The sequence below is a fragment of the Lepidochelys kempii genome, chromosome 7 (genome assembly GCF_965140285.1).
Source record: "Lepidochelys kempii isolate rLepKem1 chromosome 7, rLepKem1.hap1, whole genome shotgun sequence".
Lineage (NCBI taxonomy): Eukaryota > Metazoa > Chordata > Testudines > Cheloniidae > Lepidochelys > Lepidochelys kempii.
The window spans coordinates 66,929,376-66,951,042 of record NC_136386.1 but is presented as its reverse complement, the minus strand read 5'-3'; the positions used below and the strand labels follow the sequence as shown (position 1 = coordinate 66,951,042).

The window sequence follows — 21,667 nt, the reverse complement described above, 5'->3', positions numbered from 1 at the left end:
CGGCTATTGTAATGAGAGGAAAAGAGGTAATTTGCCCCAGGTGTCACAGTCAGTGGGAAGAGCAAGGAGCAAAACCCAAATTAAGTGACTCCTGGTCTCATGCTCTAACTACGCTTCCTCCCTGTTGACTGAGTGAAACACACTTTGTGATGGAGTACCCATTATATTGTAATAGTGTTTGTTCACCTACTTGATAATTCAAAAAGCTGGATAATCTGTTGTTGGTCTCACAATCATTGGAGCAAATTATATATATATTCTCTCCAAAATGCCTGAAAGAAGCACAACTCTTGTCTTGTAATGACATTTTCTGAAACTATTGAGAGTTGTACTGAGAGTCATATCATACCACTGCAAAGATAATTGTCTCTAGATTACAACAATATCATGAGAATTTGAGCTACTACCTGCCCCTATAATCTAGTCATTCCCAATATACCAGGTCCTTGAACAGATACCTCCACTGCCTGCATTTAGTCCAGTGTTTCCCAACCTTGGGGCATGTGGTGGCGGAGAAATTTGCATGACTCTAAATCTGACTTCCTAATGCAAAAACACTCCTGTGCTTCTCAGCAAAGTGGTGTATGGTTCTTTAAAAGTTGCCCACCTTCTGTCCCTACACCCACAGTGGCCCTTAATGAAGCTGGCCAATGGAGAAGCTTACATGTACAGGACTGCAGGCTCAGACGGCAGCCCACTGGCCCAAGCTTCTCCATGGTTATCACCCTCAGCAGTATGTGGCCTTCTGTAGAGCGGGAACAGGGAAAGGAAGTCACCAAAGGGAGGGATGGAGGAAATGGACAGAAAGCAAGATGAAGGGAACTGTGTTGGGGCATGACACAAGCAGACATGGGAGCAGCCGCTGCCCATCCATTGTAGGGGGGGATAGAGGTGCTTTATCATAAAATGGGTGAGAATAATTGATTTACTTCATTAAAGATTTTTGCCTAAATACATTCTAAAGTGAAAGGGCTGCTTTAGTGTTTCTTATCAGTAGCTGTATATTTTCTTACTTGCTCAAACAATCTTCCATGCAAGGGCATTCATAGATTACACTGCTACGCACGTGGATCACAAAAACTGACTGAATCACTCAACCATTTTTGGGATATGTCTTCTATACTCTTGAAACAATAAAACCAACCTTGGTTACCATACTCAGTGGAGTTATTGCCCCCTGGTGGAGGTGGAAGGGATGGGTAAGGTGACGGGCCAGGACCCAAAGCTGCAATCATCTCCATCACATTTGGCATGATCATCTGGCTGGGACTCATGGTTTTAAATCTCTTGGAAGGAATGCCATCTGGATCATCTTTGATGTGAATATCTGACTTTATAGGGACTGGCCTCCAACTGCATGTTGGGTCGATTGTAACTTCTTCAAACTCAGAGCTGTAAGACAGAAACAACTTACAATATCACTGGCTCTTGCTTTGCTATCAGTTCTCTTGAACTTCCCACGAAAAGCTGCATTGTAACTTGTGAATTCCATTTGCCCCAAACACAATACAACCTCAAAGTGTTTCCTTTGCAAAGAGCGTGTAGGCAGCACTCTTAAAAGGTGATAGTTTCAGAGCCCTTGAAAAATGAACTCCTCCCTTTGTCCACAAGTGGGTACAGTAGGACTGCAGCATTGCAAACATCTCTGTACGGTCCTGCTTAAAGTGGCACCAACCCAAGTTAGATGGATCACTTCTAAGAGCGAGAAAATAGTTCATTCCCCATTCCATCTTTTGCCTCTCTGATGAGTCTGCCATCAAGAGTGCCAATGAGGAACCAGGTCCATTAACAACCAGACTGAGACAAAGTCACGTGTCCTAAGCTACCAAAGAACCATCAGATTTATAATGAATTTCATTTACTGCTAACCTGCCCTGGAACTGAACAGGTGACAAGCTTCATACTCAGTAACCCAAGCTATTCAGTCTCCCCCTTGCAACTTTCAGATCTAATACTTTTAAACAGCCCTAATCATTACATACAACTGGGGAAAGTCTTTTTAACCCAAGCAGAGAACTGAAGCAGCTGGTCAAAACCAAAACTGGAAATAAAAAGCGTTCACTTACTTTTGTATAGCATTCAGAATACCCCACATATACTGGTCGACCTCCAAGCCCTCCAGTAGAGCAGTTTTACTAGAAAGGAAGAACCCTAAATTGTAATAGCTGCATGTATGTATATAGAGCGGAAGGATGGTTTAGGGGGTAAATCACCAGACTGGGACCTGTTCAGTTCCTGGATGTGCCACACACTTTCTTCAGGATCTTGGGTTTTGTGACTAGCCCATCCCCAGGTTAAAATATTACAAGGAGCAGTGCATTACTGTTTCAAGCTCAGTGTAGATTTCCTCCCCCACTCTACAGTAGATTGATTTCCACCTCTAAAACGTGACCTTGCCTATATTTCCCCAGTGGGGGTACTGAATGGGAGCACTTTAATATCTATTCATCTGAAGTTCAGTCATTTGTGAATTACAACATAGAAGAACAGAAATGCAATCTCAGAACAGACCAGAAGACCTTCTTCTCTCTGATTGTGGCTTACGCTTGATGATCCAGAGGAAGGCAATGAACCCACAATTCAATTGTCCAATGCCACCACTGCTTGGTAGAGAGTTTCTTCCTTAATTTACTTGGAGTTCATGCTGTGGTGCATAAGGAATGACAGCCTTAGGAACTATTATCCTAGCTGAAATAACCTGGTAGGTACCCAATCTTATCAATATAAAGGTTCAAACCTCTTCTGAATCCTGCACAACTCCTTGCCTCATTAATATCCTGAATCAGTGATCCACAGGTTATGAATTGCAGGGGAAAGTATTTTCTTTCATTCATTTTAATTTTGTTGCCTTTTAAATATCATGGAGTGTCCCCATATTTGTATAACATGGAACAAGATAAACCAAACATTTTTAGTGGCCTTCTCCATTCTTTTCAACAATTTTAAACATATCTATCCTATCGCCTCTTATTGTTTGTTTTGGAAGATAACTTAGGACAAATTCTATGAAACTTGCATTTGACATAACATTTCACTTACTTGCATACAGGACACCTCCAAGTTCCTCGTTCACAGTTCAGTTGCAAGTAAGATTCCAGATCAAAGCACTGCAAGTCAGACACACACACACACACACACACAAAGAGACCATATTAACTGAGCCAACTGAGCAAAAATAAAACTGCAGACAGTGGAGAAACAAGACTGCAAGCACTGAGACATAAATCTACAGAAGTAAGAAGGTGGCTTACGGGAAATATCCTTTCCCCTGCTGCATAAAGGCACATAAGACTTTCTAACATTTCTCCCCTTGGTAAAAAAATGAAGACAAAGAAGGGGGATCATTTTCTTGGATAGTGATTGATAAGAGGAATTGTTCAAAACAAGCAGATGCATTATGTTTATTTATTTACATTTACAAAATGCTAAAGCCAAGTGCTGACCATATTTTCTATGGCTTAAAAATACTTCACAAATAATTCCTTGAGTGCAGCAGTACAATTCAAGAGGACCCACAACCAATAAAACTGGGTAACTTAAAAACTCAGTCCCCAGCTGATCCCTCCAATACTTCCTCACCCCATTTTCAAATGCCTGGGAATAAAGGTGAGCCAAGCCACCAGAGACTGGACACAGAGCATTTTGGGCCAAATCTGGAAGGCCTTACTTTTTTAATTGATGTCCTTACTTAGTTTTTACTCTGTCAATGAAGTCAGTAGCAGCTTGCCTGTTTGCCTGCGTAAGGACTCAGGCGCTGTTCCTCCAAACACAAACATGAGTAGTTCCACTGAGTTCAATGGGATTACTGACATGTGTAAGTGTTTCAGGACTGGAGTCTCAGTAGCAACCTCAGGATCTGGCCAATGATGGTATTATTCACGATTACAAGTGAAATGTTATGTGACATTTATTATTTCATTCATTTCACTCCATGTGATTTTGCAATAGGATAAGAGGAATTAAAGCTTTCATCATCAATTGAACAACTTAGCATTTATTTAAAAAACAGTCACGCCCTTTGGTTGAAATTAGACAAATTTAAAATATAATCTTGAACCACAAAATCTATATGAAAAACAGACAAATTCACAAAACCACTCAAAAGACATTGTGATGCACAGCACAGGGAAAAATGTCAGGACACTGAAATGCACTCACTTGTACATGCTTGCAATCATGGCCTCTCGCTGGGAGCTGGATTCGCCGGAATGTGATTGGACATTTCAGAGACACTTTAATAGCTGTCTGCTCCACTCCATCCTCACCATTTAGTGTTGCATTGCCAGAGGAGGCTGCCACGCTGCTGAAGTTCCTCTTGACTGTTTAGGAAGATGGTATATGTATGCGAAAGAAACCACACATGCACTATGGTTTCTAATGTAGCTGCTTGAAGTCTAGCTGTGCAAATAGTGCCTTCCCCTGCCCTGATAAACTGCATAGAATCCTATATACTTAAGTCAGGTATTGTGTGCACAAGTGAATATGAGCATAAGTATGATAAAAATCAAATTTAGAGAAACCATCACATACTGAAAAGTTACAGGGCTGGGCGCTCAGCCCCTGTTTGTCCAATTTGTGCTGCAAAGGGGATGGAAAGCAGCCCTAAATGGACAGCTAGGGATTCCCCCAGCTTGGGAGGATCTCTGAGTCATAAAAAGCTGACATGGCTAGGGATTCCCCCAGCCTGACAGAGTTCTTCGGTTGTGTAAAGCGAACATCATTGGTTGCTCTGCCCCATTTCCCAATCCAGAATCAGAGTATGCCAGGGAGGTAGCCAAACAGCATGATGCTCTGGCAAGCCCAGGCCCGTGTTATTAAAAGTTTCAGTAGGTGAGTAAAAATGGTGTAGGAATAAAATATTATAACTGAGTATAAGGCACTCTGGATAGTCTTGGTTAATACAATTAATACAGTTAATACAGTCATTGTTTGCAGTGTTGTAGCCAGGTAGGTCCCGGGATATTATAAAGACAAGGTGGGTGAGGTAATATCCTTTATTGAACCAACTACTGTTGGTGAGAGAGACAAGCTTTCGAGCTTACACAGAGCTCTCCTGAAGCTGGGAGCATGAGGCAGGGAGAGAGGAAGCTGCTGGACTGTAATCCTGTTCTATGTTTTCTTACAGAATATAACTTTGTTCCTGATGGTTTGTCTGAGTGGGTCTGGTCTGAGTTGAATACACACTGGCACACAAAGCAGAGTACACTGAGGAACCTCAGGCCCAGACCCCCAAAGCTGTGTAAAAAGCCACAAGGCAGACTTATCCTGCCTTGAACAACTCCACGCTGGCATGGTGGACAGGAGGGGGTTACATTTTTTTTAGCTGAAGAAGAGCTCTGAGTAGATTCAAAGCTTGTCTCTCTCACCAATAGAAGCTGATCCAATAAAAGATAATCCCTCATCCACCTCGTCTCTAATACATTCTCTCTCTCTCTCTCTCATACACATACAAAACTCACTCTTAGTGATACAATGTTCCGCGGGGAGAAGACGTTTCTTTAGCAAGCCTTGAAGCACAGAACGAACTGATGGCCGGTGCACTAACTGCAACACGAACAAGTGTGACTGCAAAAAAAAAAATCACTGAGTTATTAACAGAACCAAGCATGTTACGTTGTTATAGACCACTGGGTGGCGCAGAGTTCTGCCCTTGGATGGCAGGTGTGCAGCTCTGCACTGACTCCAATGGAAACCCTGCAAATACATGCTAGAGCTGGTTTTGCTCATCTGAGTTAACACACTCCCTTTAAGAGTATTCTGAAGTTGCAGTCTAGGATTGCGTAACACCTATCACCTGGCTACACTGCTGTTAAGAAAAAGTAGCATTCGCGGCACCATTTTCCCCTTTAAAGTCCAAGATGTGTTGTGATAATCTGTTATTTATGGGGTTTGTCACAGTGACCTCTGGATTTTCTACCCCTGCCCTATTGCCCACTTGCCCTGCACTCAGAATAGCAAGGAGGGTTGCTGAGATGACCTCTCCTCCTAGCCATTGGATAAGTGGTCCACCCCTACACTGTGGGGCAGAAGACAAGGAATGTGAGATTGTGCAAGGAAGAAGTCGTCTGAAGTAAAACAATGGGCATAAGCTTGAGGTCTCTCTTCAAATTGTCTCAGACTCTGACTCTGGGAAAGCTGTCCCCAGACTCTCTGCCCTTGCCAATGGCAATTAAATGGCATAAAGCCCTGACTACGAAGTGTGCAGGCCCTCTCCATTAAAAGTACAATCTATGCTAATTGTAATTGAGAGCTATCAGTGGGAGGCAAGTTGCATGGCTCAGTGGATTGAGTAATGGGATAGGAGCCTTTCACCTTTATCTCACTGGTTTAAACCCAGTTCATAGTCACGGTGGCAAACAAATGGTAATTTGATGCTCTGTGTGAAGTAAGTTTTTGGCCTCAGTCCAATTTCCAGTGGACAAGTGTCCACAGCAAGAAAACCATCCACCATCACATTACTCGCCTTGCTATCAGAATTGTTAGATAGGCAAGTACCGAACGGGCACAGGGATCTGATGCACTCTCTCCTTCAGAAGTGGGTCCTTCTAGACACATTGGCAAAGTAGCTGCTCTGCCCATGCTGCCCTAGTTCTACAGCAAAATATGACATGGTCAAAATATGATCTGGTCTTTAGCACTATCACTCTCACCCTGTCCTGTCACCAGCGCTACAATCAGTGACACCTCCCTGCCCCCAACAATGAAAATTTAAAAAAAAGTAAAAGTGAGAGAGGTAAGAACTGCTGGCCTATGTGAACATTTCCAAACCTGTAGAGTCAGTGGCAGCAGCAAGTCCCATGTACTTACACAACAACATGCTGTGACTGTAATTTGAATTGTGTTTCTTCCCGGCTGACAGACGTGCTTTAGGTGCAGAGGTTTATGAGATGTCTTGTTGTCGCCACGTTCAATGGTAAGAGGGGTTGCATTAACGCTGACCTGGACCGATGCTGGCCAGTTTGTGTTCATTTGTCTGTCTTCGTGGTGGTAGCACTTGAACTGCAGCTCCAAGTCAGACCTGTAGCGCAAGGCAAAACCTGGCTTAAACTCAGTTTTCATATGACTAAAGGAATCTTTTTTGGATGCTAGAAATTCTATGCCATCCCACCCCCTTCACTTTTACTCTGCTTTGCTTGAGTCTGATTTTTTTTTTCTGGAAATGCCTCACAAATAATAAATGCGTAACACATGTTCTCCCCATAAAAGCCACTAACAGAAACAAGACAGGATGGCTTACACATCTGAAATTTGAGAGAATAATAATAATAGTAATACTTTACACTTATACATGACTTTTCATGTGAAGATCTCAAAGTGCTTTACAAAGGTGGGTTGTAAGTCAGTGGAATGACTCAGCAGAAAGGAAAAAGTTGCAGTCAGGTAGGTCTTTCCTCAAGCATTAGTGTTTATAACAAGAAAATAAAGCACGTTCACACATTCAGAGAGTAAGCAGAACTCACCCAGCCTGGGTATCACCTCAGTAGCAGAACCTAAAAACATATGTCCCACTCTATCTCCAAAGCAACCACTCTTGATCTACCACAATGATAGATAATACCAAGCTGAGCTGACGTTAAGTCTTGAGTAACTGAGGGTATGCTAGGCTACAGTAGCTACAGTGACACAGCTAGAGCTCTGCAATAGTGTCATAGCGTAGACAAGTCCTACATTGATGGAAGTTGTTTTTGTAATCCATCTCTCTCATTTTCCATCAACCTAGCTGCATCTACTGTGGGGGTTAGGTAGACCTAACCATGTCGCACAGAGCACAAAATTTTTCACAGCCCTGAGTGATGTATCTAGGTCAACCTAAATCTTAGGTGTAGACCAGGCCTCAGTAGATAGTAGCGCACTTACACCCCATCACATTGGTATTAATCTCATTTTACAAATGGGTAAACTGAAGTACAGAGAGGTTAAAGGTGGACTGGAAAGTTAAACTGAAATTTTGGGGTTTTGTCCTTCACTGTTTGTTTACTATGAACAATGACTGCCACAAAGTCCATCACTGACCATCTTTTACATAAGAAACATCAGGTGCTCATTCCCTTCTCTTTGCTGGACTCTCCTGTAAGACCTTTGAAGGACATGAATAGTGATGTCATATGAGACCATAATCCAAGATGCAGCAGGTGTGAAGAGGATCCAGTTGGTTAGAGTCTAAGAATGGAGGTCTTGTGCTGAGGCTGTTTCTTAGTATCTGATAATTAAAAAAAAAAAAAAAAAAAACCAACGGGCAGCCTCATGTTTAGACTGCTTTTACTGAAAGCTCAGATAATTTGTACTCAGTTTTTCCTCTGTAAAGGTCATGTTTTATGTCCTGTACTGGTGGTGTGGTCATGTTCAGAAATTCAGGAGATTTAGGTCAGAATCACAATCTCTATTTTTGGGGAAGGAAAGCAACTCAGGTGAAGATCTCAAGTGACATCGCTATTCAGGGCCTATGGAAAACTAGTTAGCACAAAAAATAAAAAGCGAGAAGCAGGGACCTGATATCTCTAACCTAAAAACAAGTAGATTAAAAAAAACAGAGAGAGTCTTTATACATTACACAGACACTGTAAAGGACAAAACTGCCTCCCTGACCCCTCTTAAAAAGTTTGTCCAAGGTCACATAAGGAGGAATGGAAATATGGAGAATCTCGTGTTCTAGCCATGCTGCCCCACAATGATAGATAATACATAAATTGTGGTGAGCAAAGACTGATCCACTGTTAAGGCAAAATTCTCCTGGTTGATTTTGTCTCCATTCTTTTGCTTTGTAAGAGCATGGAGTTCCCAGTAGGGAGAAGAATATTTGTGTCGCCATCAGCTGTGTGATTATGAGAGGGATGTTTTACTCAATATTTTAACTAGCATAAAAATAATCTAAAGGTTTGGTCTAGAATTCACGTGACTAATACGTGTATTGGAATCCATGCAATCCAAGGTAAACGTCATATTACTTCATTATAATTTCAACGTGCAAAATATCTTAATGCCATCTAATATCTATTCTCTTTTAGCTGAGCTGTTGTACAACAAATGCTAAAACAACTGATGCGCCACACACAGCTGACAGGGCAAGAAAAACAGTATGGGCATTTTCTATGTGGGTGTAACTATGTGATCAAGGAGAGAAAAATGAGCAAGATAAGGATGACAGACACAAGACTCAGTTTTCTGAGTGTTCAGGCTGCCCCTGCCCTCCCATCACTAACAAGTTTTTCAAGGTGGCAAACCTGAGCACAAATTACCAATAAGTTTTCATTAAAATGAATTTAAATACAAGTCCAAGTCAGTGTGCTAAAGAAGTTTTTTTTTAAAAAAAAAAAAGATCAGGTATTAAGAAACAGCTTTATGCCTCAGTGCAGCTCTATAAATCAACAGAACTAGCCTGCACAATCCCCTACGGTGATTACTTATTAATAAGAACCAGCAAATAACTGCCAAAACTCCCTCTTGCTGTGAGTACTCCAGGATAATGAAATGCAAGTAAGCAATAACTGACCTCAAAGTTAGGCATTAATTATTGGATGTCGCCTATTTGAAATCTCTCACATTTCTAATTCCTAGGCTTGAGACTACCAACACCATGCAGGCAAATAAGTATCTGTATCCTAGGTCAAATCTCAACCAGGAGCTGTGATGCCCAGGAGGTTACAACCACCCACCCTTCCCACATTACAAAATTGGTGGGTGATCACAGCTTGTTGGAAGGAAGGTCCCACTACGGAAAATGTTGAGGTCATAACATTATTAATCCAATAATCCACCTAGCCCAGGCTTGAAGGATGACTTAGAGAAACGGGAAGAAGGGGAATTCTGGGCACACTGGAAAGTGTGTTGCCAAGAAGAGGTTTCATTTGCTCAGCTATTTCATGTGTAACAAAGAAAAGCTCCATACAATAAGACAAGATAATGAGAAACTAAATTCTTCAAGGCACACAAGCACAGATTCAAAACAAGTCCACCCTACAGTATTTGGAAACGTAAACAAATCAAGGCTTTGGTTTTGATTTAATTTCATGCCATTTGATTCCTTGTCCATATATCAAAACCGGTACAGAATCTGGAATCATTTTATGCAAGTTTGAGTTACAGAGCTGCAGAATATAATCCAGAGGGACTATTCTCTCTCGCTCTGATGAAAAGTAATATTTACTGTAGGTGAAAGAGCTTTGTTGCGTGGGGAAAGCTGCACTTCAGCCGCTTGGCTCATTTCTGTTCTGGGTAAGTTAGAACAGCTCTCTAAAATCCACCTTCTCTCTGAAATTTGGGCCTTATCCTGAGAGGGGCTTAGCACCTATAACTGCCACTGAATTTACCATCTCTCTGAATCAGGTCCTTAATTTGCTTACTAATATTATTTTCAGATACCTTTACACCTCTGTGTTCCAGCTGAAAATAGAAGCAACCTTGCCAAGGTATTGCGAGAAAGCTTATCACAGATTGTCCAGGCCAACTACCAACACAGGACCAAAAGATCATCTCCAGATGATGCAAGGAGTATGCCTAGGTCAGAAATATTCCATGAATGATCCTTGCATGCTGGTTTCAGCTACGCATGCTCCTAGCACTTTTACTGGAATGAGTAGAAGCAAGTCAAAAGGTACATTTAAATAATTATTTTCCAGACATTGCCCCTTGCCCCATTCACATTGATTCCATCAGGTTTGCTTGGAAGGATGGCATACAACTTGGCGCCAGCAAACGGCTTGGTAGCTGAATCAAGAAGTATATTATTGCACTTTACTCTCTGGAAGTTGAGGGTTATTCACATATATGTGAGCTAAAGGGATGTTTTTTCCTATCCAGACCATATTTCCTAATGTAAAAATCCATGACTGACCCAAACAAAGCTCATCTGACCCACCATTTTGCTTTCAGTCACGCAAGATTGCCTCAGAACACTGCTCAAACCTACCTCCACATCAGCGTCTGATGGACGGTTGGCCGTAGGTGAAAGACATGGTTACTGACTGCCAGGTTGTGCTCCAGCCGAAAGGGCTCCAACACCACCCCATCTCTCACAGGGAACGTCAGACGCAGCTCATCATTGTGGTTGGCTGGGATCGAAGAGGGAGAGAAAGTGTGAACTTTCCCTTTAGCATCTGCAGTGCAATAACAATGTGTATATTTACACAGAATAATGACAAATGATACAGTGATCTATTGCTGGGGTTAACCTAGTAAAGTCACATATAGAAAAGAAAATGACAAATAACTGTATAAGTGGATTTCGTGCAGGTGATAGGGCACAGACTGACAGCTCTGGAGACTGATGTCTTCTATTTATATCCACAGATAAGGTTTATGAAAGGAGCAGCAAAAGTGCCTCTCACCACAGACGTGCCTTACACCTGATGTGGGGGGGACCATTTTTCATTGTGAGAGATTAGTTCAGTCACCATACCCATTCAATCACTCTGTTGAGACTGCCAATTAGTGCCAGTTGTGGTTGTGCATTGCTATTTGTTTTTCTGTGATGTGGCTATTTTCCCCCTAGAAACTGGAATTGAGATTATCCAACTCATTTCAAGTGTGCCAGTAGATGGTAATGACTCTCGATTCTAATGGTGATCTGCAGATGGAAGGCTCAGGTATTCTATTACCAGTTCCACAAGCCATTCAGTCTCCCATCATGAAGAGCTTTGCTGCTTGTTATGCACAATTTATGATGGCCAACCATTTTCAGCAGATATGTTCTGGCTGAAAAAACAGGTTTGTTTGAAGTGATTCTGAAGCAGGAAGACCTGGAGTATGAAAAGGTTACCGCTGTCCATTGTAATCACTGGATTTAAGATTGTGTTTCTTCTTCACTCATCAGAAACAGAAGCTGCTGTTCAACTCTTACTTAAAATACTCTCCTCCCTCTGAAGCTGCTGAAGCTAAAACAGTACCAATAACCTTAATCTTTCAGATCTCCATGAACCCTAAAATGCTGGTTGAAAAGAGCTAACACAACAGAGGTCTTTCTATAGAGAACATACTCCTTCTTCCAGTGCCTAACCTTTGATAATTCTTTAGTCACTTTTAGACCCTAGACAAATTGTATGAGTACACAGCCACTGAGATGGTGTTATTCCTGACTCGCTCTCAGCCAAACATAGCTGTGAGGTTGAGTGGCTTTGAAAGGAGTATACATTATTTTTATGGCACACTACTGAATATTTTTAAGAGGTCTGCATGGACATAATAGGAGTACCATTACAAATATTCACCCTTTAAGCTATTCTTCAGTAGTATTCAATAGCTTTGCCCTTGACCAAAACACACCACATTACTATTGATGGAGTTTCTATGCAATAAACAAACCCAACAACATGAAACAGTTGAAAATTAAGAGTTTCATTCTGAGAAATCAACTACAGGAATATTTAAGGGGCAAAATCCTTAAAAGTTTAACTTTGGAGAGAGTTTTCCATTTGCAATTTTCCAATATTTTGTTTGGAAACAAATATTCTTCTTTCCTGTTTCCTTCCTCTCTGAGTAGCTTGCAAAATGTGGTTGGTCGACGCCATATATCAACTGGCTATCAAAATTTCTCTCCATGTCAAAAAATAGCCATCAAGATGCTATTTTTAAAGCATCACTTCTGGGTTGCGTGATATGCATGGCAAAGGAAGGAGAGACAGTAAAGGGCTGAGGGACCGCTCCATTTGCTACTCACTTGGCGGTGGCGGTAAAGCATTGATATTTGGCTTAATGTCAGGTGGGAATGGTGGTTTGACATCCTGGTTAGGTGACAGGTATGGTGGAATACTGCTCCCTGGAGTCATGGGTGGTGTGGGGTTTCCTGGAACCGGTGAGTGAGGGTAATTTGCCACAGGTACAGGCCTTGATGGCTAGAAAATAAATAATACCAAGCTGTTATTGAATTTTGAAAAGAAAAAAAAAAAAAAGAAGCCCTAATCATATGTATTGCTATTAAACACTGAATCTATATATCGGTACTGTGGCTTGGGCCTGGCGCTATTTAAAGCGAAATGAGTAGGAGAGCTAAAACTGAAAACCTTAATTATTTTTTTCTTTGCATTTACTTCTCATTTTTAAAACATACAGTAGTTTAGATTTGAGGCAAGGAGTGCAAGCCTCAGAAACTGCAGATGCTACACTTTTTCATTCTCTCCTGCCTCTTTATCCGGTTTTCCACGTTTGATCTCTCCTACTTTTGCCCTAATTTTCTTACTCTTCTCCTCTCCTCTTGATGTAGCAGTAAATAATATAGCACCTCATCTTTGGCTGAGAACATTTTATCTTTGGTCACTGAGCAATCACAGGTTGAAAGGCACTACCGACTATACCCATTCCTGTCTCCGCTGAGACCAAAGTTCCTCACAGTTCTCAATTCATCAAGTCTCTAGTCTCCACAGTCTTCAAACTCCAAAGACCAGGTCATCTATATTACAACGCAGAGCCTTGCCCCTTAGCTGGGAGAACTGCCTTTCTCCATGAGCTCATCTTGTCTATTCACCCTGTCACCACATCAATCTACATTTCCATGAAAAACATGCAACATAGTTCGATAGACCAAGGGTTGGTTCCCCTTTCAAATTTTGTTATTATTTTCTTCTCAAACCAAACTAAGATTCCCTTGTACATAGCCCTGGATCACTCCCAGGAAAGGCTATTTTGTTCCTTAAACTGCTTTGGCTATAAAACAAAACAAAATTTTAAAAACCCCAACAAAAATAAACAGGATAAAAATATATATAAAATCCTTCACCTTTAAAACACTCGTGACTGATCTTCAGCTGGCATAAATCATTGTAGCTTCAGGCACTGCAATGGAGCTACACTGATTTACACCAGCTGAGCATCTAGCCCCTTGATGCATTCATCTTGACAATGTGGAACAGAAGCTGCCACAGTATAATAAAAATTGCTTTAGAAAAAGCAATGTTTCTAGACATCTCACATCAGGCAATAAGTGACCTGACTGTATACAGATGTTCTGTGGGAAATGATTCCTTATTCTTTTCCAATAGTGCTGTCATCTCAAACAGTACCCACCTTCCATGCAAATAATGACAAAATAACCCCATTGGCCCTAAGATTCTTCTGGCTCAGAATCCAACACCAGAAATGACTTGACTATTCTAATCTTAAAGCAGATCTGATCTACCAGCTTTACTGAAATTTTCTCAATTAATCCAAGAACCGTGCAGTGTGTGCCCTCATTTTGCTTTGCCACAACTAAAGGTGGGCTCAGTTTGGCATTCACTTTTACTTCTGGCCCACATTTAGCTAAAGTGCCCCCAAATTATGATGTGACATAGCTTACTGTACTATGGGCTTGATTCTGACTCATCAAAGGCAATGGAATAACTTCCATTGCCTTTAATGGTGTATTATCAGGCCCTATCTAGGGATCCTATGGTATTGCTGGAGTTTCATTTTATCCACTAACACAGAAGAAAGAACTTTCACCAGCACCAGATGAGATAGCTAATGAACCCAAAGTCTCACCTTGTAATACTGTCCCATGTTGACTGTTGGAGGTGGGTACTGCCCTGTATTTTGCTGGGTAGGCATCCTCTGTCCAGGATAATTAGGAGACGTAAGAGGTCTTGGAGGGTTGGGAGTTGGATACTGACCAGGCTGGGTAGGAAACTGGCTATTTGGTCCATATTGCTGGTTTCCGTAATTTGGCTATTTTACAACAGAGATGAAACAAAACAAGAAATAATTTTAAACTGAACTTTGAAATATAGAATTAAAATGAAAATAAAATCAGGCTGATGTCCCTGTCTCATGAACGCTTTGCCCAGCATTTTCAAACCTGGGTGCCTGGAGTTGGGCCTCTGAGGGACCGGGGATTGCGGACATTCAAAGGTGCTCAAATCTTATTAATGTTCAGTCTGGGGCACTCAACCATTTGTGCCTTTGAAAATCTCCACTCCAGGATGCCTAACTTTAGGCCCTTAAATAAGTAGCCATATTTTTGGAGGAGTTGAGCACCTGCATCCATCCATCTAAAGTACTTTTATGGTCCCATAACCACAGTATCTGAGGGCCTTACCATCTCATGTGTGTAATGTTCACAACACCCCTGGGAGACAGGGAAGGGCTATTAACTACATGTTTTACAGGTGGGGAACTGAGGCACAGGGATATTAAGTCACAGAGCCATAGAGTTTAAGGCCAGAAGGGACGACCAAATCATCTAGTCTGATCTCCTGTGTACCACAAACCACCATCCAACATACACACTAAACGAAAGAACCAAAATGAGACCAAAATTATTACACCCCCCCAGGAGATAGACTATTATGTCCCACAGGCAAAAAACAGGAGGAACTGAGGAGCACCACTGCCTGAGGCCACTTCAATGGCAGGGAAAGGATTAAGTGAGATATACCCAGATAATCCTTGCAAGGACCCACACCCACATGCTATTAGAATTCTTTGAGTGGGGGTCAACAAACACATGGACAAGGGTGATTCAGTGGATATAGTGTACTTGGACTTTCAGAGAGTTTATGACAAGGTTCTTCACCAAAGGCTCTTAAGCAAACTCTGCAGACATGGGATAAGAGGGGTGGTCTTCTCATGGATCAGTAACTGGTTAAAAGACAGGAAACAAAGGGTAGGAATAAATGATCAATCTTCAGAATGGAGAGAGGTAAATAATGGGATCCCCCAGGGATTTGTACTGGGACCATTGCTTTTCAACATAGGGGTAAATGGTGAGATGGCAAAGTTTGCAGACCATACAAAAGTACTCAGGATAGTTAAGTTCAAAGCAGACTGTGAAGAATTACAAAGAGTGACTGGGCAACAAAATGGCTGATGAAATTCAATGCTGATTAATGCAAAGTAATGCATATCGGAAAACATAATCCCAACTATATATACAAAATGATGGTATCTAAATTAGCCATTAGTACTCAAGAAAAAGATCTTGGAGTCACTGTGGATAGTTCCCTGAAAACATCTGCTCACTGTGCAGCAACAGTCATAAAAGCGAACAGAATGTTAGGAACCATTAGGAAAGGGATAGATGATAAGAGAGAAAATATCATAATGCCACTATATACATCCAGAGTAGGTTCACAACTTGAATACTGCATGCAGTTCTGGAAACCCACCTCAAAAAAGATGCATTAGAAATGGAAAAGGTATAGAGAAGGGCAAAGAAAAACAATTAAGGGTATGGAACAGCTTCCATATGAGGAGAGATTAAAAAGAATAGGGCTGGTCAACTTGGAAAAGAGATGACTAAGGAGGAAATAAAAAATGATGAATGGGATGGACCAAAAAAAAGAGGAAATGTTATTTACCCCTTCACATAGCACATAAACAAGCAGGGTGTGTGTGTCACCCAATGAAATTAATAGGTAGCAGGTTTAAAATAAACAAAAGGAAGTACTTTTTCACACAACACACAGTCAACCTGTAGAACTCGTTACTAGGGGATGTTGTGAAGGTCAAAGCTATAACTGGATTCAAAAAAGAACTAGATAAGTTCATGGAGAATAGGTCCATCAATGGCTATTAGCCAAGATGGTCAGGTATGCAACCCCATGCTCTGGGTGTCCCTAAACCTCTGACTGCCAAGTGCTGGGACTAGATGACAGGGGATGGACCACCTGATAATTGCTCTGTTCTGTTCATTCCCTCTGAAGCATCTGGCATTGACCACTCTCAGAAGACAGGATATAAAGCTAGATGGACTATTGGTCTGGCCCAGTATGGCCAGACTTATGTTCTTTTGCTGGAAAGAAAGGCTAAAGCCCCCCAAGATCACTGCCAATATGACCTAGGGAAAAATTCCTTCCTGACCCCATGGATCAGTTAGACCCTGAGCACGTGATTAAAAGTCAGCCAGCCAAGCACCCGAGAGAGAGAATGCTTCATACCACGTCAGAACCTTGGCCCTTTCTGGCCAATGTTCCATCCCCAGCTGTGGCTATCCTGGATGAAATAACCTTCCCCAAAACTAGAATACATTGTGGCGGAAAAATCCTTATAGGTGGCTGGCTGAAACGCTGAAGGAAGTGACTTGCCCAAGTCACAAAAGAAGTCTGCGGAGAGTAGATGACTGAACCCAGGCCTCTTAAATCCTAGGCTAGTGCCCTAACTCCTCGACCTAAGTTCCTCCCCATTTTCCCTGCAGTGGTCCAACAGGAAGTCAATGGGCATGGTTATTGCTCAGCACCTTTAGGGCGAGGTCAAGATTATTACTGTTCTGATGGCAAATCTATTTATGAATATTGATTACTTACAACAAAAACAAAATAATTCTGGAGCAAGCTAATTTATAACAAATATCCCCTTTATGAAATTTTCATAAATCAATAAATAAATAGCATCTACTAAACTTACACAGCACCTTACAACAAGCATATGATTTTATAGCACTGTAAAATGCATGTTACTTGAGAACATTCTCGTATTCACTTGTGATGAAAAACATGCTATTGAAACAGCGAGGAGGGATTCCCAATCTTCCACAAAGGTGTGAAATATGAAATATAATGGTACAAATAATCATCTGAACTATGCATTTTTAGCTCAATTGGAAAGGAGTGATAGCATTTACATAGTAGAAAAGCCTTGTTAGATAAGCAACTCCTGCAGCAGATAAGTCATTTTTGATGCATAAGGTAACAACAACAACAGAATTCATTTACAGACCAGGAAATGTTGCATTTAGAAAAACTGCAAGAAACTCAATAAATATTTGTTAAATGTTGGATATCAGTGTATATTTTCTGTAAACTTACATTGCCACTATTATATTTTGGCCAATAAAATGCTAGTGTAAACTCTACTGACTAATAGCATAGCATCAGTTTAGTATATGTTGTGATTCTATCTAAAGTTACACACTAAGGGCTAGATTTATAAAGGTATATAGGCCCCTAAAGATGAAGATGGGTGACTAGTGGGATTTTCAAAAGCATCTCAGTGCCTAACTCCCATTGATTTCAATAGAACTTGCCTGAAGTCATACAGCAAGCCAATGGCTGTGTGATTTTGATTACTACGTCTTGGGAAATGCTCTCATCCTATGCTAATCTTATAAAAACCTGGAGAGACAAATAGACATAGACAGACAAACAGGAAAAGAACTCAGATAATCTTCACCCCAGACCAAAAGAAAATTACCTAAATGACAACGTGGGAATTTTCAGAGATGCTGAGCTCAACAGGAGTTTTGAGTATTAGCACCTATGAAAATCAAGCCACAGGAGGTTTGGAAAGCAATGGGATTTTTAAAAGTTTCACATGCTTTTTGTGTTTATGCAAGGTGCTGCCCCATATTTCTTTAAAACAATAAAAAACCCAGAGTAAATAAAGCGTATGGTCTGCCCATGACAAATTTATTTTAAGCATTCAGATTGAAATCCATCTCTGCGCAGAGAGTCTCTATAAGACCTATGAACTTACGTTCTATTATGAGGGCTTCAAAGTGATATTTTGAGGGCTCAAGAACTTCACAGGGCAGTTTGGGCTTGGTGGCGGCCACCTTGGCTGACGCACCAGGGACTGAACTCTGGGGACCTCCAGAGCTAAAAAGCACAAGCAGCTACAGCTTGAGCTAAAGTTCCCTAGGCAGGGCTACTATTTGTGGGCTAAGCACAGAGGTGACTTGCTACACACACTCACCAGGGTATTATACAGGTTTTCTGCACAGGGTGGATTTCATCTGTAGCATAATTGGTATCGTTTGTAAGACAAAAGGAATAAAGAAGCGAGAATACTCACCTCTCCTGGGTACGGTCTCTTCATGCCCTGTATAGGCAAAGACTGGGGGCGTGGACCTGGGTAAGCTTGCTGCGGCATCCTCTGCCCATGGCTGCTGAAGGGGCTTATCCCAGGGGGCCTCGGCTGGCTCATACCCATAGGTGGCCCGCTCATGCTGGAAGGCGTCATTCCGGCTCCCATGCTCGCTGGGTTCATGCTGCCTGGCATAGAAGCAGGGCCGCGAGGGCCAGGTTGATTCATGAACTGGCTGTTGTAAGCCTGAGTTGGACCCATCTGGAAAGAGGAACAAACCTTCAACGGAAGAAAAAAAGAAAAGAAAAGAAAAAAAAAGAATAAAATGCGACATGCATTTAAAATGGGAGTGGGGAGCTTAACATGTTTGTTAGCAGGGGTTGGGGGTGGGATTATGTCGCATTTTCTTTTTATGTTCTGTAACCTTCTGTGAGGGGTTTTGGGTTTTTTTGGCATAATAATAATTCAACTGCAATTCTAAAAGCAACAGGAGAGAAAAATAATAGTTTAGTAAGAGAAAAACGGCTTTAATATGAGCAAATAAAAATCCACTGACGTGACCAGTCATCTTCCCCAAGGTAATAGGCCAGGATCCTCAGCTGGTGTAATTCAGCACCCCTTTATTGACTTCAAAGAAGCTTTGCTTATTTACGCCAGCTGAGGTTCTGCATGTGCCCCACCCTTAACCCCGATGCTTAGAAACACTACACGGAATGGAAGCGGTGAGAAAAGCAGCTGCCACAGATCAAACACTCATTCCTTTTTCATTAATAGTTAGTACAGGAAATAATTGTGTGTTGAGCTTAGGGTCACCAAAAATGGATGGTTCAAATTGCTATTCTCACAGATAATACCTTAAAAGGTGGGGTTTTTTTTACTGTATTTAGAAAAACTAAACTGAGTTGATCAACATAATTAATTAGAGAAACAGCATAGGCCCTAAAATAAAGCTTTAGAACACTTACCTGTGTGCTAAAGTTTGGAGGAGGTGAAGTACTAATGCATCCCATTAGAAGTGGGTATAAAACTTTGCATACCATTTTTTTTTAACTAAGGGATGACCTCTTTGCAATACAAATGCACGACTAGTGCAGGTAACAGGGATTCATAAAGATAATGTATTGGCCACTCTATGTCATTATCATATACATACTTATCCCTGCTACAAGAGATCGCTTGGTCTCCATCTCTTGTGCAAACAGACACACAATACAGCTGATACCTGAATATCTTACATACTAAATAGGGGCACTCACTTCTCTCTAAAGGCAGAAGTCAGAAGGATACAAGTTTGCAAGATCTACTTTCTTACCGGTCCATACTGGTTCATGTCCTTGTTCTGGGTTTCCTGAAGGGCTGCTACAGTGGCTGTAGCTGTAGCTGTTGCTGTGGCAGCGGCAGCTGCAACTGCAGCTGCGGCGGCAGCTGCAGCCGGCTGAGTGAAATCTGCAGGCGGCCTCGTGTGTGGAGGGATCCCCATTCCCGCAGGAGTATTTGGGCCACCAGGGTAACTATCAGGTGAAGAAAGAAAGGAATATTAAAATGGGCCGAGTGTTTTGAGCTTAGATTTGGGGCCTCACTCTGATGTCATTTGGAACAGTTCCAAAACCATGTATAAGTTTCTCTTGAAAACAAGCACTCCGACAGAAAGAGAGAAGCAGGCATGTCAATGAGGATGCAAGAGCTGCTCTGGCACAGAGGGAAGATAACGTCAGCACTTTTGAATGGAGTTAGAAACTAGAGTTTTCAGGAGTTTCTAACTAATTTTTATTACTCTGTTCTACCACGCTGCTGGACTCAGAGGCTGTAAACGAATGTGTGCACAATTTAGGGGCAGCATGGACAGTAGTATCCATTGTGAGCTTCCTCCACAATCAGCCATCTATGTGCCTCAACAGTGGAATGCATCAGCTTTTCCAGGAGTAGAAAAGGAAATCTGTCCCACTGAGATCTCAGGAAAGAGGCCGACAGGGGCTATTTGTTATCGACAGTGACTGACAGCTGTCATTTGGTGCCTCTTCAGAGTTCTGCATGAAGCAAGTTGGCTGTGCCTGCATACTTCAGGTACTAATCACAAAAGTACCACTAAGTAAATAAATAAATAAATAAATAAATAATCTAGAGTACTTCACACCTGTAGATCTCAAAGGTCTTTAAAAAGGTGGGTCAACATTATGCCCATTTTACAGATGAACTGTACTGAAGTACAGAAAGTTTAAGTGAGTGGTACAAATTCATGTAGCGAGACAGTGGTAGAGATGAAAACAGAGGCTAGCTCTCCCATTTTCCAGGATAGTGCTGTTCCAGTCTACCATGTTGGTACCCTTTTCGGCAGTAACAACAAAGGAACCCAGAGATTGACTAGGCCCGGAGACAGAGCTACACTATCACCACAGAAGTGCATTCAGGAAAAGCATTAGGAGCGTGGGAAGCTTGCATGCTTACTGCCTGTGTTTACCTTTTAACGGCCCACGCCTGTGTTTTGTAGATAACCTGGGCTATTAATTTGGCACATTTCACAAGAACTGCACTTACCCCACAAAAATAAACACATAACTTAAAATTTAAGACCAAAGCCCTGTCCCTCATTCATACAAAGTGCTTTATAAATTCCTGCAGTAAGGGGTCTGCCTATTAGCTTTGTAGTGCTGTACCCTTACTAATATTTGAGGTAATTTCCTCATATAGACTGATGGAAGTTGTACCACCGATACTTCTCACATACTAGCCCTACTGAATGTTAATCATTCCTAGGACCTTGGTTTGTGTCTTATATTTGTGGTAATTAAAACTTTATTTCTGGTGTTTGTCAGGGGTAATTGATTGACCTAATTTCCAGATACAGTGATGAATGTCCTGCTCTTTGAGTAGCCAATTTTTCGAGCAACGGACCCAGTATGCTATTTAGGTAGGCCTGATGAAATAACCACCAAGACTTTGGGTATTTCTAAGCAGCCGT

General features: G+C 41.6%; 1 protein-coding gene across 1 annotated transcript in view; it reads right to left on the bottom strand.

Annotated features, from left to right (window-relative positions):
• Nucleotides 1-21,667, bottom strand: part of ZMIZ1 (zinc finger MIZ-type containing 1) — a 472,315-nt gene that overhangs the window by 15,630 nt on the left and 435,018 nt on the right. The window contains 13 exon segments of the mRNA XM_073353233.2: nucleotides 1,145-1,392; nucleotides 2,067-2,135; nucleotides 3,040-3,107; nucleotides 4,159-4,319; nucleotides 5,460-5,565; nucleotides 6,808-7,018; nucleotides 10,907-11,048; nucleotides 12,653-12,827; nucleotides 13,562-13,608; nucleotides 13,611-13,635; nucleotides 14,452-14,634; nucleotides 18,697-18,969; nucleotides 20,021-20,219. Coding sequence (XP_073209334.1) covers nucleotides 1,145-1,392; nucleotides 2,067-2,135; nucleotides 3,040-3,107; nucleotides 4,159-4,319; nucleotides 5,460-5,565; nucleotides 6,808-7,018; nucleotides 10,907-11,048; nucleotides 12,653-12,827; nucleotides 13,562-13,608; nucleotides 13,611-13,635; nucleotides 14,452-14,634; nucleotides 18,697-18,969; nucleotides 20,021-20,219 — 1,907 coding nt within the window.